Source organism: Lathamus discolor, chromosome 8 (genome assembly GCF_037157495.1).
Source record: "Lathamus discolor isolate bLatDis1 chromosome 8, bLatDis1.hap1, whole genome shotgun sequence".
Lineage (NCBI taxonomy): Eukaryota > Metazoa > Chordata > Aves > Psittaciformes > Psittacidae > Lathamus > Lathamus discolor.
In genome coordinates this window covers 16,225,839-16,242,157 of record NC_088891.1, presented here as the reverse complement: position 1 = coordinate 16,242,157, position 16,319 = coordinate 16,225,839, and the positions used below count along the sequence as shown (strand labels likewise).

General features: G+C 41.3%; 2 protein-coding genes across 4 annotated transcripts; both read left to right on the top strand.

Moving 5' to 3' along the window:
- Positions 1 to 71: 71 nt before the first annotated feature.
- On the top strand, positions 72 to 6,009 carry TM2D3 (TM2 domain containing 3). 3 transcript variants are annotated; one of them, XM_065688131.1, is made up of 6 exons: positions 72 to 579; positions 1,960 to 2,058; positions 2,954 to 3,111; positions 3,660 to 3,834; positions 4,322 to 4,397; positions 5,652 to 6,009. In XM_065688131.1, exons 2-6 carry the CDS (start codon positions 1,971 to 1,973, stop codon positions 5,815 to 5,817), a joined length of 663 nt encoding a protein of 220 aa, XP_065544203.1. In that variant the 5' UTR covers positions 72 to 579; positions 1,960 to 1,970; the 3' UTR covers positions 5,818 to 6,009. The 3 variants fall into 3 exon arrangements, with proteins under 3 accessions (XP_065544203.1, XP_065544202.1, XP_065544201.1); XM_065688130.1 differs by lacking the exon at positions 72 to 579 and adding an exon at positions 950 to 1,115 and having other exon boundaries at positions 1,963 to 2,058; XM_065688129.1 differs by lacking the exon at positions 72 to 579 and adding an exon at positions 955 to 1,115.
- A 678-nt stretch (positions 6,010 to 6,687) lies between these two features.
- ADAL (adenosine deaminase like) lies at positions 6,688 to 16,029 on the top strand. Its single transcript, XM_065688967.1, has 10 exons — positions 6,688 to 6,777; positions 7,920 to 8,050; positions 8,591 to 8,651; positions 9,432 to 9,519; positions 10,077 to 10,158; positions 10,955 to 11,081; positions 11,774 to 11,854; positions 12,654 to 12,786; positions 13,281 to 13,381; positions 14,719 to 16,029. The coding sequence occupies exons 1-10, from the start codon at positions 6,724 to 6,726 to the stop codon at positions 14,908 to 14,910; spliced, it is 1,050 nt and encodes a 349-aa protein (XP_065545039.1). The 5' UTR covers positions 6,688 to 6,723; the 3' UTR covers positions 14,911 to 16,029.
- The last annotated feature ends 290 nt before the right edge of the window (positions 16,030 to 16,319 follow it).

Genomic DNA, 16,319 nt, shown 5'->3' with positions numbered 1-16,319 from the left:
TTTTATTTTTCCCGGTGTTTGCTGTTGATTTGGGTTTTTCTCTAGAACAAGCAAACCTTTGAAAAAAGTGTGTAATTTTTTGCTGTATTTGTTTGGGACACTGAAACAGGGCTGATGACAATTTTCAAACACAGCATGTTTGAATTTACAGTGGCCATATTTATCTGGCTTCTTCATGCTTAGAAATCATTTTGAAGTTACTCTTGCACACAATAGAATCAGATTTTGAGAAAAATTTTTATGACTTTTAGGTTTTATATGCCTTTTTTACTTAAAATGCATAGATCATGTTAAATACGTTACTCAGTTATGCAAGCTATACAGCTGTAGCTGTTGTGATTTAAATATCACTAAAATGAAGAAGAAAATGCTACATAGCACATAAGTGTTATATAAATAAAAAGCTAGTGCTTTACTTGCGTGATGGGTGTAGAGACATGTTCAATCAGCCTCTTTTTGTATTAGGTTGGTTTGGGTATCTGTTTTTACGCACTGCTTTTCCCCTTCTTTTTAAGGGAGAAGAAAAAATTAAAGCAGCAAGTGCCAGCGCACGGTTCTGTTCCACTTCACAGAATTAAGGTGGGCTGTGGAGGCTGATTCATGTTTACATTTAATAATATATTTTATATACCATATTTGATCTATTCAGAATGTAGAATTAAAATTGTCATGTTTGGGTTTGGTTTTTTAGGTTTTTTTCTTTTTCCCCATAAATGTGTAGGTTTTGCAAATAAAACCTAGCTTTTTGGCATACATCATTAGCCTTTCATGTTTTCAGAATGAGCTGCGCCAAAAAGCGTGCCCCGGAGCGATATACATCAGGACAATCTAAGGCTTTCCTTCGGAGGCCCGCCTCCAGCAGCGCGAGGAAAGCGGCGGTCTCATAGGGTAAAGCCAGCCGCGGTCGGCCGCATTCCGCAGGCGCTGCCCCGGTGGGCGCGGACGGAGCCTGCCTCTTCCTCCCTGCCGGGCGGAGCTGCTCCGTGCCCGCCCCGCGCTCGCTGCAGCCGGCAGGCGGCGGCACAAGATGGCGGCGGTGGCGGGGCTGCGCGCCGTGCGGAGGCTCTGCAGCGCCGCGCTCTTCCTGTCCCAGCTCTACGTTCTCTCGGGCCGCGGTGAGCGCGGCCGCCGCCGCTGGGTGCGGGGCGGGCACGGGGGGCAGAGGAGGGGGCTGCGGCTCGGAGCTCCTGGCCCGGCAGGGTTGGCCGGGGGAGCGCCGCGCCTCGCACGCGGGTGGGGGCCGCTCTCCTCAGCGACTCGCGGCGGGCCCCCGCGGCTCTGGCGGCGGAGCGGCCGCGTCGGGAGGTGACCGTGACCGTGACCGCGGCCGCGGTGTTGAAGAGGCGCAGTCGCTGCCCTGACCGGGCCGGGGGCAGCACACGGCAGCGCCGCGCTGGGCTGGTGCTTCTGCGGCGGGGCTCCGCGCTAGGGCTCCCCGGCTCTGCCGCTGCGCCGGGGTTGAGCGGCACCTCTGGTGCCGGCTCCTGGGCGTGAACCGGAGCGGCGCTGGGGCTGCAGGTGCCGGAGCCGCGCTGTGCGGGTGGTGCCCGCGGGCTCCTGGAGGGCTGTGCCGCCGCTAGGCTCGCACGGAGACGGCCATGGCTGCGGCCGGCTCGGCTGTTCCAGCTCTGTCACCAGAGGAGCTGCGCTGCTGCATTGAATGCGTTTGTTCGGTAGCAAATACTGCGTGAAATCTGCGTTCTGAGCAGTCCTTTTGATTCTTACGAATCAAAAAACAAGACTGAATTGAAATAAATCCCTTATTGTCCAAAAGGAACAATTCTAATGCTGATTTTAACGTTTAACATACACACTCTACTACTTACGGAACGGGAAGATGAATTTTTTATTTGATTTCTACACTTTCCATTTGTAATTTCAGTGTGCTGAAATCAGGCTGTTTCTGAAGATTAATTTTAGTCTAGAAATATCACTTCTGCCTTTTTTTGTTTCTTGCAGCAGGATCTTTGATGACTACAAAGCATTCACAGCCTCAGTCTGCACTTGCAAAAAGTCTAACTTCGACAAGCACAAACACTCCCTATTTTAAAGAAGCAGGTATGATACCGTGTGGTTTCCTTTGTCTTCTGTGGGCCTTCTTCCTCCCTGAATGAGTTTCATAGTCAAGTTCTTTAATTATGCTGTAGCAACCCCTATATGCTTTCAGTGGTAAGCACCAGTGTAGTGTAACACTTTATGACTTATTCTCCAGTGACCTTAACACTTAGGCTTGGGTAAGAGAATTAGAAAAATTGGTCCATACAAGATCTTATGACTAGAAAACGACCAGTTAAGCTGCCATTGTGGTTCAGGTTTTATACCCTCTCAGGATGGTGGAAGTTCTTGAAAGACCCCAGCATTCAGCAAGACTGTGCTACTGTTCCCTCTCCAACATCAGTACAGCTTTCATAGCTCACTAAGGGGTGCATCAGGTTTTGCTGAAACACTGTTCTTGCCAGTAATTTAAGAGGTGATTCTGAATGCGTACACACAGCACACAGCAGAGCTAGCTGTAAACTCAATTAGACCTGAACTAAAAGTAGGTTATATATGTCAACCTGCTTCTGTACCTAAACTGATTACTTCTGCTGAGAAATCCTGGCTGAGGAAGCACTAATCTGTGCGAAGCTCCGCTCTGGTGCTGCATTGGCTTGTGTTGCTGTGCTGTCCCAGGCAGACCTGTGAGATCGTTGCAGGGCTGAGTAGCTCCTCCCTGCTGTGTTTTGTAGCTCAATTGGCTATTGCAGTGTTTCCCAGAACATGACCTTGTAATGCTGTTCACTGGGTAATAAGGAAAGCCCTTTATACAGTGTAAGGCATGTGTGTATGTATGATGTAAAAAAGAATATATATATGTATAAATAACGTGTATATATAGAACATAGGTATACATATACTTCAGATTGTATGGCTTATTTGCTTTCTTCATTTTATTCATTTTTTCACCTTTCAGAAAGTACAGAAATTCCGTCTTATGTGACTAAATGTCCTAGCAACGGGCTTTGCAGTAGATTGCCAGCAGACTGTATGACATGTAACACAAACTATTCCTGTATATATGGGAAGCCGGCCACTTTTGATTGCAGAGTCAAGCCACATGTTCACTGTGTGGTAGGTAACCTATTACTTTTAAACTCAAATTTAAGTCATTTAATTAAATGTGGCATCTTGTCTTAAAGTACAAAATACTGATTTCCAGGTTCTTACACGTGCAGGTTTGCAGCTCTGTGACATACTTAATCATTCAGCCATTGCTGAAGAGGCAGACTTAACCTCTCTGATTTGCCTTTCTTGCATTGCCTCTTGTTACACAGCAATGCATTTCAGTTAAATGAGTTAGCTGCCAGTCAGAACTGAAGCATTTCAAGTGTGGGGATGCTAAATGGCCCTCAGAGGTAGAGACTACTCTTGCAGGTGAGATCGAATATGTCCTCCTTCTGGCAGTAGTCTTAGATGAGAGGAAGCAGTAATGTTAAACTACTTTAATAACTCTTTATCAGTTTTCTAATGTTGATTTTTCTATTGTCCTTGAGTACACAGAGGTAGAAGAGGGTAATTGCTATTTTGCCCAAAATGTGTACTCATGAAATGTAATCTGATGCTGCACACTGTGAATTTTTTTTAATTACCACTGAAGCAATAATGCTGTCCCTTTCCAGGATCAGAATAACCTTGAGCAGGAGAACTTCACAATTAACATGACCTGCCAGTTCTGCTGGCAGCTTGCAACAACTGATTACGTGTGTACCAATTCTACAAGCTGCATGACGGTTTCTTGTCCACGACAGCGCTACAATGCCACTTGCACCGTGCGAGATAATGTTCATTGCCTAGGTAAGGTGGGCAAACACAGATTCCGTGATGGGTGAATACAGTGATTGTTTATGTCCATGGCAGTAGCAGCCTGCACCCTGATGAATCTGTTGAATTTTTTTATTGTTACACCTTAACTTTTAAACATAATAGTCTGTTATGATTATTAGTCAGACATGTAACTGTATACATTGGCTTTTGTTACTGTCAGGTGAGAGAAAATAGTTCTTTATCTAATACCAACTGTCTCAGTAAGATAATTCTAAGAAATTACTGTTGGTTTCACCACCTAATTTTCCCCTTATTTGTTCAGTGGTCTTGCATGTTTTCTGTTGTGGGACATAGATTGATGAACTGGGGACTGCAGAGTATGTGTGAGCTTCTGTGTTGACAGTGTTTGTGTCAATTAGTCTCAACCCTTTTAGACTCCTGTTAGAGAAATACTGTATTTTCTTACTCATTATGTGGCCTTTGTCGCATTAAGGTTTGAATGTTTTCTAATGTTTAGGTAACCGTGTCTTTCCCAAGATGCTCTATTGCAACTGGACTGGAGGGTACAAGTGGTCTACTGCCTTGGCACTAAGGTACACAAGAGCTATTAGATAATGTTAAGCTAAAATAGATAATATTACTTCTAATACTGTGTGGTTGGGTTTTTTCCCCCATTTTTTTAACATATTTTAAACAATCAGAACTGAAAATCCAAGTTACTTCTTGGCATCTGAAATGAATGCAGCTGTTTCTGCGTTTGACAGCTGTCACTGAACTGGCTATAGTTAGAATCCATTGGTTACAGCTTCCTTCCCAGCTGTAACAGCTGGAAGTGCCTTAAACAAAGTGTCTTGCTTTTTAAATTATTGGGGAAGAGACCAGTGTAGCAGTTTTGAAAGAAAATAGGTTATTTTTTTTAATATTAAGCCACTAGAGCTCCACAATAGTGATTTGAAAGTAAACTGTAGTTATTTCAGTCGTAAGACCTTTTTCATTATGTTTTTTCAAAATGGTAAATATGATAAATTAGGTGGAGAGACTCTACTCCTGGAGCCAAAGATACTACAAGACTGATCAGGAAGGTGATCTAGCCCTTTATAGCCACCAGCTGGAGAAACTTACTGTTGCTTGACTACTGTTTGGGGCTGAATTTAGCATTTGGGTCTGTTTCTGTAGCATGTTTATTGGGGTATTTTTAGCTTCTAGCTTAGAAAAGTTGAGACACATTTCTGAATTTCAGAGTTTGTGCTTTTATTGCTTGTCATGAATGAAGAACTCTGAAGTCTCTGGATAGTATTAGTTAGCTAAGAAACGTTCATCAAAAGCTTTCTTATTTTATAACCCAGTCAGCCATATATTATAATGCCATAACTTTAGTGGAACTGTGTGAATAAGTTGATGTACACTTGTCAGCTCTGACTCATGCAGTTTGGCTCCAGAAGCCCAGGCTTAACAAGAGCATTACTTTTCTCACCGTGCTTTGAAGCTACACCAGCCACAGCTCTCTCCTCACCCACTGCCTAGATTTGGGTTTGCAGGGTGTAGTTTTGTGTGATTTTTTTGGGCTTTTTTCAGTTGTTTTTATTTGTTTAATGGACCCATATTCTGATGATGAGGAATTCAGTAAATACAATGATATTTTTAAGTAAAAAAATCAACTAATATATTTTGTAACTAATTAATTTTATAACCCAGTCAGCTATTTTTGTACAAAAAAGATATAATTTCTTGGGATGATGTAGAGCAAAACTACTACTGAAATGCAGGTCTGTTGGAGAGAAGTGTGTATGGATACCCTGACTGAGTTTCTCTAAAAATAATAATGAATAATGTTTTTATTCCTATAGCATCACCCTTGGTGGATTTGGTGCTGATCGTTTCTATTTGGGCCAGTGGCGAGAAGGTCTGGGAAAACTCTTCAGCTTTGGTGGACTTGGAATATGGACACTAATTGATGTGCTGCTAATAGGTGTTGGCTATGTGGGCCCTGCAGATGGTTCTCTGTATATTTAAATGTGGGTGCAGTATGTTTTGGAGAGGAGTAATTGCTTGGAACGGGCTCTGAATAAAAGAATGTAGAGGTGCGAGCCTTTCAGGTAGAGTGAATAACATCTGTTTTTCTATGTGCATACATTTTAATGTACAGTATCTGTACTTAGTTTGCCTTTAACTAAGGTAAAATAAAAGTGGATCACTAAGCTGAAATTCATTTCTTCTGTGGACATGCTATTTTTCTATGAAAAAGGTTGAACAGCTGACCCAGTTCTGCACTTGAACTTGGATAATCTGTCAAGCCCCAAAAGAGACGCAAACGAACTTGAATATTGAGTTGTTTACGTTATATTTGTATGCTTGAATTTGACCTTACAGCGAACTTCCCTAGATAGTGTAGTAATTTATTTTTTGTGGGAGGATAATTTGTTTGCCTGAATCACTCTAGCAGTATGTAGATCACCATGTTTCATGATGTTAATTACGTTCGTATCTTGTTTTGGGATACAGCAAGAGCTAACATTCGCTTAGTGACTTGATGATTTGGCATTGTGTGATTTTTAAAGTTAGACTGCAGCAACACGAAAAGCTAAATATAACGTAATTGAGAGAGATGTTAGGATCGTTCCAGAATGTTTCTGCTCGGGTCGGGTTTGAGCTGTGTGTCAGTAACAGGTACCGTTCATTAAGTAAATTAACAGAAAGGGGGTTGCAGTGCAACCCACGCGTTTATCCCCTCCGGACTTGGTAACGAAGTAGCGTAGCAACCTGCAGTGCCCGTGCGGAGGAACGAAGTGGGCGCGTTCACCCCTCAGGCTGGTAGCAGCGCGCTGGTGGCGCTGGGGCTCGTGGCGCTCGGTAACCTCGGCCGCCAATCAGGGGCCCTGGGGCGGGGCGGGGCGGCCGTGGGCGGGCAGCGGCGCCGTCATGGCGGCGGAGCGGCAGCGGGAGCGATGCTTCTACCGGCAGCTGCCCAAAGTGGTGAGCGCCGGGGCCGGAGCCCGGCCCGGCCTTCGGCGGGGGCTGCCCGCGGGTGCGGGGACGCGCGGGGCGGGCGGGCGCGGCGGGCAGAGGGGGGGAGCGGGCAGCGCCCCGGCAGCGCGGCGAGCGGACGGACTGACAGACAGAGCTGCTGCTCCCTCGGCTGCTGTCCCTCAGCGCCCTTCCTGAGGGGCCTGATGCCACGGAGAACCCGGTAGCGTGAGCCTTGGCGCTTCTTGGTGTCAAGTCTGCTTCCAGTTAAATCAGCTGCGCATGATCTTTGTCTTCCCGTTCTGTCCTGTTTTGCCCCAGAGCCAGCCTAAGAAGTTTGTCACAGATAAGGCTTTTTTCCCCCGTTTCCCAAAGGGTGTGCCTCCCTTTTAGCGTATCTGTGCTGCCCCTTCCTATGCCTTACGGCGCGTTTGTCGGTGTTGCTGTTCTGGACTTCAAAGCAGCAAGTAGCACGTTCTGCAGCGGAGAGACGCTACCGCAGGTGCACGATCAAAGCCCCCTCACACGATGCTATCCGTGTGTTCTCGCACTCCCTTTCAGTCAGAGGGTTTTCAGGGTTTGCGTTTAATGTCTGACTGAATTCTGATAGCTACTGCACTTGCAAGAGTGAAAAACTTAATGTGGTGGTGTCTATCTGGCCTGATTCCCAGAAGTGGTAAGCAGCTGTAGCACCTGGTGTTTAGTTGAAGTTACGCACCTTCGCTGTTTAAGATAGTCTGACCCCTTTTCCTCTGCTTGTGAACTTTAAAATAGAAACCCAAAATATACTTCACAAAGTTAAAGTAACTAAATCTGGAAGAATTAGAATTTCAGCACATATTCCTATCAAAGGCAGCAGTAGCATCTTGCTAGATTGCTGGTGTCAGTTCCTTTCCTGAGCTGGCCGTGCTCCCATTGAGGCCAACACTAAGAGGAGCTCACGAAGTGAGAACAGATGGGACAGCCTCACTTGAACCGGTGCATGCAAAGGCATGAAGAACCTGTTATTAGCCAAACACAGAGATAACGGTTGCTTTATGTTCAAACTCAGAATGAAACAGTAATGTAGAACACAAGAACAGTGATACAGCCTAGATGGAGAAGCTATCCTTTTCACCAGACACAAATCCATTGGATGTTTTTTTGTCTAGGAACTACATGCTCATTTGAATGGCTGTATCAGTTCTGCCACTATGAAGAAACTTACAGCCCAGAAGCCAGACTTGCAGATCCAGAACGGAATGACTGTGATTGACAAAGGAAAGAAAAGAACCTTAGAAGAGTGAGTGTACACACATGTGTGGGGTCAACATTTGCTGAGTATCTTCTAACTGAAAGTTCAGGACCAAGAGATGTGTGACTTTGTACACTGACTGCAGAAAATGCATTTTCAAGTTTTAGTTACAGGACAGTCTGCTAGATTTATTTTGCTGTTTGTATTTATAGCGGAACTTCTTAGATGTTTGCAAACTAAACGGATGTGGATTAGTTCACTTTTTGAAAGACTGAAAACGTTCACTTGTAACGTGCTCTTCAGAGAAAACTGACTTGTACAGCTGCTTTTTTGGAAACTTTCATGTTTTAGTCTGGGCTTCAGAAAGCTTTATGCTGCTGGGGGTAATGGTAACAACAACAATAACATCTGTTGCAAATGCACTGTTCGCATCTAAAAGCAGAAATCACCATTCAGGTCGTCTTTGTATTTCAAGTCCAGCACAGTGAGCCCATGTTTTCAAAGTGTAGATTTTATTGTTTTAATACTCATTTTGCTGTTTAACATTTGTCCAATTTGTCCAATTCATTTTTTAACTTTTTATTTTAGGTGTTTTCAGATGTTCCAGATCATGTATCAGATTACCACTAGGACTGAAGATATTTTACTGGTGAGTTAATTAAGACTTCACTTAAAACAAGAAATACACTCAGTCAGAATGAGTTGGACTAACATCCCTGGATTCCAGGTAACAGTATCAACAATGGTCCCTTCAGTCAGAGCTCAGAATTATTCTTGAAAATTGTATCAATTTCGAAACAGAGGATTTTATGTAACTTCTGCATTTCATTTTTGTGAAAGCAATGAGCTTCCAATATGGTGGTCATTATGGCAACTCAGATGCTTAGACTGATAATGTCTTAAAAATGTGACATCTGTTCCTTGCTACCAAAGTTCTGATTTACCATAGTCTCCTGTTTCTTCTTTGGTTCATTATGTACCGAAACTGCAGAACTACAATTGCCCTTTGTTCACTTCAGATGATGAAATTGTCAAGGAGAACTGTTGTGTGATCAAAGTATGGAACAGAAAGTGGTGTCGTGTCCTCTTCTTTTCTCCTGTAAAAGGGCTTGCAGGCAGTCTGTTCAACTTGGAGAAGGGTACAGGAGCTGTGAAAGGGGTTGTTATGCCTGCCCTGCTGGAGGAGTATTCTGATTCAGACAAGGGAATTCTTATCTGTCCTTACTCCCTTCAGTATCACTGAGGGAACTGAAGGTGCCCTTGGTGGGTAGTATTTCCAGAGATGGAGAGCACCAAAAACACATAGGGCCTGAAAAAGTCACAGGTGTTTCACAGCAAAATATAACTGGGTCTTTTATTTGCAAATGAAAACATAACTAGTTTTATAAGCATTACTTTCATGATGTTGACTATGCTATTTCTTAATCAGATAACTAAAGATGTTATTAAAGAATTTGCTGATGATGGCGTCAGGTATCTGGAACTGAGGAGCACTCCTAGAGAAGAAGAGTCTACAGGTACAGTCTGTTCTGCTTTTTAATTTGTAAGCCTCATGTGCTATGGAACTTAGTTAAGGCCATGTTAATAAGAAAGTCAGATTTAGCTGGTTCAATAAAAACACAAAAGCAAAGATTTAACTGTGTAAAAGCATGTTACTTTGCTACGAGGTTTTTGGGACAAAAATGCATTGGTTGTAACTACTACCCAAGAATTTGGGTTATTTGCTTTAGTATGACATCTGAGTCTGTTAATCTTTTTAATAGCTGATACGTTTTCTTTTTGTTCCTTCGTTTTTAAAATTTTCTTTTACATACAATTTAATAGAAACACATAAGAGATACCCTCTGGTTCACACTAAGTTACTTTCTTCCAGATATTTAGGAAGAGGCTTAATTCAAATGTATGCTTCAAAGTAAAGCTATATTTATAAACACTATTAGAACTATATAGATTAGAAGACTATGGACTAAAATCAAAGGTGCAAAAGGAAACTTATGAGCCTAGAAAATGGGGTCTGCAATATAATAAAACTAACTCAATTATGTTCATTCCAAATATGTCCATGTGTTTGTAGGTATGACCAAAAGGATGTATGTTGAAACTGTACTTGAGGGTATAAAGCAGTGTAAAGAAGAAGGCTTGGATATAGATGTAAGGTAAATAAAGCACACTCCATAATACACAAAGTACCTCTGTTTCAAGGTTCTGTGTAGTCTGATGCTTGGTCATAGTTTGCAGAGAGGCTTACAGACTGTCAGTGTAGGAAAGAAAATTGTGCTTAAACTGGAGTACATGGAATGGAAACAGTAGAGTACATTGGATGGAAACAGTACTAGAGTACATTGGATGGAAACCTGAGTTTTTTCTTTTCACTGATAATGAAACTGGGTAAAGCTTTTCAGCTCCAAGACTGTCCATTCTCTGCAACACTTTCAGGAAAAGCAGTGTGTTTGATGGAAACTGCATTAAAGACTCCTTTATCACAGCCTGGATTAATTGCAAAGCTTTTGCTTGATCCATTGTGCAAACCACCTACTGTAAAGGTGAGGTAGGCCTAACCAGCAGAAAAGTTTCAGGTGTTAGTGGTTGCTTGGAGGCAGTCTGCTTGCTTGTCTTTTATATTCTCAGTTGCAACCTGTGTCAGATTTATTTGTGGAAGCTGAAGAATTCTCATCTTCACGTGTGTAGAGGTTGCTTGCCTGATAGTACAAGCAGTAAATGAACAGTGTATTGTTCTCTGCTCTCCTTATCATCATGGCTTTTGCATTTCCCAGGCGAACCTGTTTGTGCTTCTCTGTACTTTGGTACCTTCATTCCTTGCACAGTTTCCTATACAAATACTCTTTATACTCAGCCATGAAGGATGTGAAGTGCTATTTTTGTTAGCATCAGATTTGTTGGACTCCTGATACTACAGCTGGTTTTAACTGAATAGGTATATTTCTCTCCTAGATTGTTAATAGCAATAAATAGAAGATGTGGCCCGGCAGTTGCTAAGCAGACTGTTAAACTTGCTGAGGAGTTCCTTCTTTCCACTGATGGGGTTGTAGTAGGACTTGACTTCAGTGGTGATCCCACCGTAAGTTTTTGTTTCAGTGTTTTGTTCTTGAAGATAAATACATATTTGTAACAGCAAGCAGTTCTAATTGTTCTTGCAAGCTTTTGTCTGATGTTCGTTGCTGGTTTGAATGGATTGCTCATAACCTTGATACCAGGTTAATCTCGGTTGCTATAAGGGGCAAGTACTCTTACAAAGAATCAATAGATTAATATGTGACACTCAAAAAAAGAGCCACCGAAAAGCAGTGTTTATCTGCGATGCGTTTGTTATTGCACTGTCCCAGTCACACTGACTGGGTTGAGGCAAGTTAAATAATACTGCAAGCTGTCGTTAGTTTTAATTTCCTTTAGATACACCAAATGCTCTTTGAATATTAAGAAAACAAAAATGTTTGAGGATAGTTATCAAGTTGAAATGAAATAGCTCTAAGTGCTAGTTGTGAAAAGGATATCAAAATCAAGGCTTGTCAGAGTTGGGCATCATCTGAACTGCTGATGTTTGACTGATTCGTCTAAAGTGTGCCCGTATAGCAGAACAAGATGTGACTTGCTCCATTCAAAACTGAAGTAATGGGAAAAGAAGAGGAATTCAGGGTAACTGAATGTAACTGATACATTAAGTATCTTGATATTGCTAGACTTCGTAATTATCACAATAGGGAGAGTTTTGTAAAACAAGCTGTGGAACGGTGATGTGTTTCTGTCTTCAAGGCAGGACATGGTAAGGATTTTTTGGAACCGCTCTTGGAAGCAAAGAAAGCAGGTCTAAAGCTGGCATTGCATCTTTCAGAGGTAAAAGTTTTCTTTATTTTGGCCCTTCTCTGTAATTCCCATTTTAGAAAAACCTTGACGAAACTAAAATTAACTTCTGTGTTTTGAATTTCTCAGGCCAAAGCAGTAGTGGTTTGGGGCATTTAGTCAACAGAGAAGAAAACAAGGAGAAATCTTCAACAATCTCTTCTGAATGAGAACTGTCAAATTAGTTCTTACTGTATGAAATCTATTGGGGGGTTAGGTATGAAACTGCAAATTGGTAAAATTCCAAGAGATCCACCACTGTGTTCCTGGTATTTCTATCAGGAGTCATGTACAGTAAAATTCGCGTGTTTTCCTGACTAGTTCTGTTCGCTTTGCTTATAGCAGAAAGAGTTGGGCTTCACCATACAACCTGTTGAAGTGGTGGTTGAAGTTTTCTCTGAGGAGTCTGATAAATACTGAAAATATTTTTTTGACCATTTTTTTTTAATCCCTGTGTAAAACAGGCATTAAAGGTAGTCCTGACAAAGTAGTTCTGAAACTGTGGCATACAGAGCTGATCTGATGCCTCCAACCGAAAGTATTTCGGAACGGCAAAAGCAATCGTCTGGTTTTTATACTGGTTTAGGATTACGGCTTCTTCAGTTTGTAATTCCAAGCTGAAAGTCATTTCCGTGCCCTGCTTGTTTCTTTATAGGGAAGTAATGCAGGTACTTAGTCTCACTAATGCTTTCTTTTGGATAAGATATGCTGTGAAAAAAGAATTTGAAGTCTGTAATTATTTTATGTGCTGGTTTATGCTGCCTTAACAGAATGTAAAATATACCCTCTCTAGATTCCAAATCAAGAAGAGGAGACTAAAATCCTCCTGGGCCTGCCTCCTGACAGAATTGGACATGGAACATTTCTCAACTCTGCAGATTCAGAAGAGTTGGTGCTACTTGTTCGGCAGAATCAGATACCCATTGGTAAGAGTAAAAGTTAAGAAAAATACTAGGTGATCTCTGAATTTCAGAACACCATACGTACTGCTGATGTACTAACTCTGATGTCTTTGGCCAGACGTAGCTTAGAACAATGTCTCTGTCAGTGTATGTGAGAGAATTGCCTATAAAGGTGTGCTGGTAACGCTTTTGTGATTTTGACATATTTGTGGCAGCACACAGTTGATGTCTCAGATGAAAACAAAACTAAATTACAACTTTTAGTAACTGTGCAAGGCTGTGTGGTGTTTCTGGTTTGCAAGCTCCCTAAAATTTTGTACCCAGCCAGTAGTTAAGAAGAAGCTGGTTACCAAACTTTTCCTTGGAAGTTATTACCAATACTTGAAGCATAGGAAATCAAGCAAACAACAATAGCTGATTTTAGTTTTCATTCAGGAATAGAAATAAGTCAATGAAAGTGTCAGAAACATGTCTGCTGTTTTGGTATCTATGCTTGTTTCTTCTTTCTTTCCCCTGAGAACTTTGCATGACATCAAACATCAAATCTCAGACAGTGCCTTCCTGTGACAAACACCATTTTGGATACTGGTACAACATGGGCCACCCTACAGTGCTTTGTGTGAGTTTTTTGTTTTTAATCATATATTTAGGCAAAGATCCAGTTGGAGGTGTGTGTCTCTTTTTTTGTGGATCACTTATTATTTCTGACCTTGCAGCAAATAATCTGCCTGTAGGAAATCATAATGTTCTGTTTGGTAAATGCTTGTAATACCAATTGGAATCTTTAATATTTCTTTTGGTTTTGTTGTGAAGCAAGACCTTTTTTCTGTATAGACAAGATTATCAGCTCTATGTGCAATGAACTTCTTAACTGTTTGCATATTGACAGATTTCTCTTAAATATATTGGTCCAGTACTTGCATGTAAGCTTGTGCTTACCTGGGTATTTACTGCTGGATGAGAGTTCCAGAGTGTTTCTGACAGCTAATTCAAGTCCTTAAATGTTGAGGTGCCAAGTACTTTTGCTGCCATTGGCAGAATTTTACTATCATCTGTTTGGTTTAACCCCTGTAATTTGCAGCATTTTCCAAGTGTGTGTGTATATATATATTTTGTGCTTACTATTCCAGTCAGCCTCAATCCTTTATTGTATGAAGTATTTATTATTGAGTTTAACTGTGTTGTAGTAGGCGAAAAATAATTCATGACTAGAGATTATCTTCAGAGATTTTCAGCTGTGAAAATTTTAGATAACCAATGAAGTCATGCAAGAAAACATGACTTGTGTTTATCAGCACATAAAGACCTATAAAAAAAGATAAACATAAGATGCTGTAGTATCTTCTTCTGTTAAACAGGATATAGTTAGCATTCTCCTCTATGGGGACATAAGGACTCTGAGTTTCAAATGGATCATCTTATGAACCCTAAAATAATCCAAACTTGTTCCTTTTAGATTAATAATCTTCAGGTGGCTTTTGATCCTGTGTTTTTGATGCTAGCCTAGTGCTTCAGTCAGTGTCAAGAAATTGTGCTAGCTGATACCAAGTGGAGAGGGTACGACAATTCGTCCCCTGAAGATACAGGAATACAGAGTATGCTCTAGTGCCCAGATCTGAGGAAAGGGGAAAGAGGAATAAGGAGACGGGCACATACTGGCATAGCTTGAATGTATGCATCATTTGATAGCCATCTTTCTAGCAGCTTTAATAGCAAATCCCTATTCTCTTGATAAATTGTGCCATCATTTTAAGAAGTTTTTTTGTATGATTGAATAATTCATTAACTTTGAGTGAAAATAGGGCAAATAAAGCATGAAATAATAACCAACAGATGAGAACTGAGGAATAAAATGCACATCATCAAGATAAACTTGTTTGTAATGTGTAGAAAAAACCCGTTCTGATGTTAGAGGAATTAATTCAACCTTTTTCTTTTCTTTCAATTTAACTCCAGACTGATGATAAAGGCGTCTTTGCAACAGATCTATCGCAAGAATACGAGCTGGTTGCTAGAACATTTAATCTGACTCGATCGCAGATGTGGGATCTTTCCTATGACTCCATCAACTATATCTTTGCTTCAAATGTAATAAAATCAAAGCTAAGGGAACAGTGGGATAGGCTGAAGCCAACTCTGTTTGATTGATCAAACTGCTGTTCTGAACAGCTCACGTAATAAGCATTTTTTACTGAAGTTCCTGGTTTTATTCAGACTTCAGGTTTATAAATCCATCCCATAAACTGTGCCTGTGCAGAATGAAGACAACAGGAATATGTCCTTTGTGGGAACAGAAGTCAATGTTAAGTAGTTGGGAAGGGCTCTCAACTAGAGACTAAAATTGCAAGTGTGTTGTCATGTTTTTCTGTGCAGTTGATATGGCCTTTTCAAAATGTTCTTTGTTGAAATATATCATCATACTACCAACATCTGGGAGCTGGAGCAAACTGCACGCACAGCTGATAGGGTTTAAAATGTCTCTGTTGGCAACATTACGCCAAGCAGTTTGTCTGTGTGGTGTGCGTATTTGTGTGTTGTATTGGTTTTAAACTAAAGTTTTGAGGCATTGATTAAACATGAAGACAGAAACAGACTCAGGAAGAATGAAATATTTGTCCCAAAGGAATAAAATATTGCATCTGTTTTAACTGGTGTACGAGTGAAGGCTCCTGTGGATTGTGTAGCAGGTGTGGCAGTGTCTATTGATGCACTTAGCACTGGCAGTATTTAGACAAAGTTAGGAATCTTGAATGCCTTGGTAAATTGTGAGCTACTTGGGAGAAATGTTCTAATTCTTAAAATGCTTTTTTACATTTGCTGTTTGTTTCTTGGAAAAAAAAAAAAAACAATAAACCCAGCTTTAATCTCCTAGGTTTTCAAAACCACTGCTTCAAGTGTGTATCTGAGATCTGCAGAAGAGAAGCATGCATAACCTGCTGCAGGATTTAGCAAGTAGGAGCTCCTGAAGCAGACCTGCTGTCTGCAGGCACCATCACCTCTGTTCTGTCCTGTTCTGACAGCAGACAGTGCTCATTGGTTCGGGAAGGGACAGGTTCACTCGGTGTGTCTCTGCATCTGTACCAAGGTATCAAAATACATATGAAGACACCCATGCAACAGTGTCTAACATTAGATATTGCTACCTGGTGTAGAAAGTATCCAGAGAGAAGGTATTTCATACCTAGAATATTTTTACATCGATTAATTAAACAAGCAAATGTTCTGGGCTCTACAAGGAATACTGAATATAAATACAATGTCACAAAAGCTGCGCATGACTTCTGCTCTTGTCTTTTTTAATACAGTTGGCATTAAGTAGTTGTTCTGGCTCCAAGTGGCAGCAAGAAATGAAAAGGAGGAAAAAAAAAAAGGCAGGGGGAGGCTAGCAGAGAAGCTGGTATGTGTGCGTGGTGACCTGAGCTTGCCATAGGATGCTTTCCAAGCAGAAATAATTTCTTTTGGAGATGGGGGAAATTATGTGAAACAGAACTGTGATTTTGTATATTCTTGTCTGACCTCAGAATAAGATCTTACACTGACCATCTGTAAACAGCACT

Excerpts from the sequence above, each read along its gene's own strand:
- TM2D3 (XM_065688129.1), top strand. The coding sequence starts at position 1,028 with ATGGCGGCGGTGGCGGGGCTGCGCGCCGTGCGGAGGCTCTGCAGCGCC. Across the intron at positions 3,835-4,321 it reads AGATAATGTTCATTGCCTAG|GTAACCGTGTCTTTCCCAAG; the intron begins GTAAGGTGGGCA and ends TCTAATGTTTAG. Across the intron at positions 4,398-5,651 it reads TCTACTGCCTTGGCACTAAG|CATCACCCTTGGTGGATTTG; the intron begins GTACACAAGAGC and ends TTATTCCTATAG.
- ADAL (XM_065688967.1), top strand. The coding sequence starts at position 6,724 with ATGGCGGCGGAGCGGCAGCGGGAGCGATGCTTCTACCGGCAGCTGCCC. Across the intron at positions 10,159-10,954 it reads GGCTTGGATATAGATGTAAG|ATTGTTAATAGCAATAAATA; the intron begins GTAAATAAAGCA and ends TTTCTCTCCTAG. Across the intron at positions 11,082-11,773 it reads ACTTCAGTGGTGATCCCACC|GCAGGACATGGTAAGGATTT; the intron begins GTAAGTTTTTGT and ends TCTGTCTTCAAG.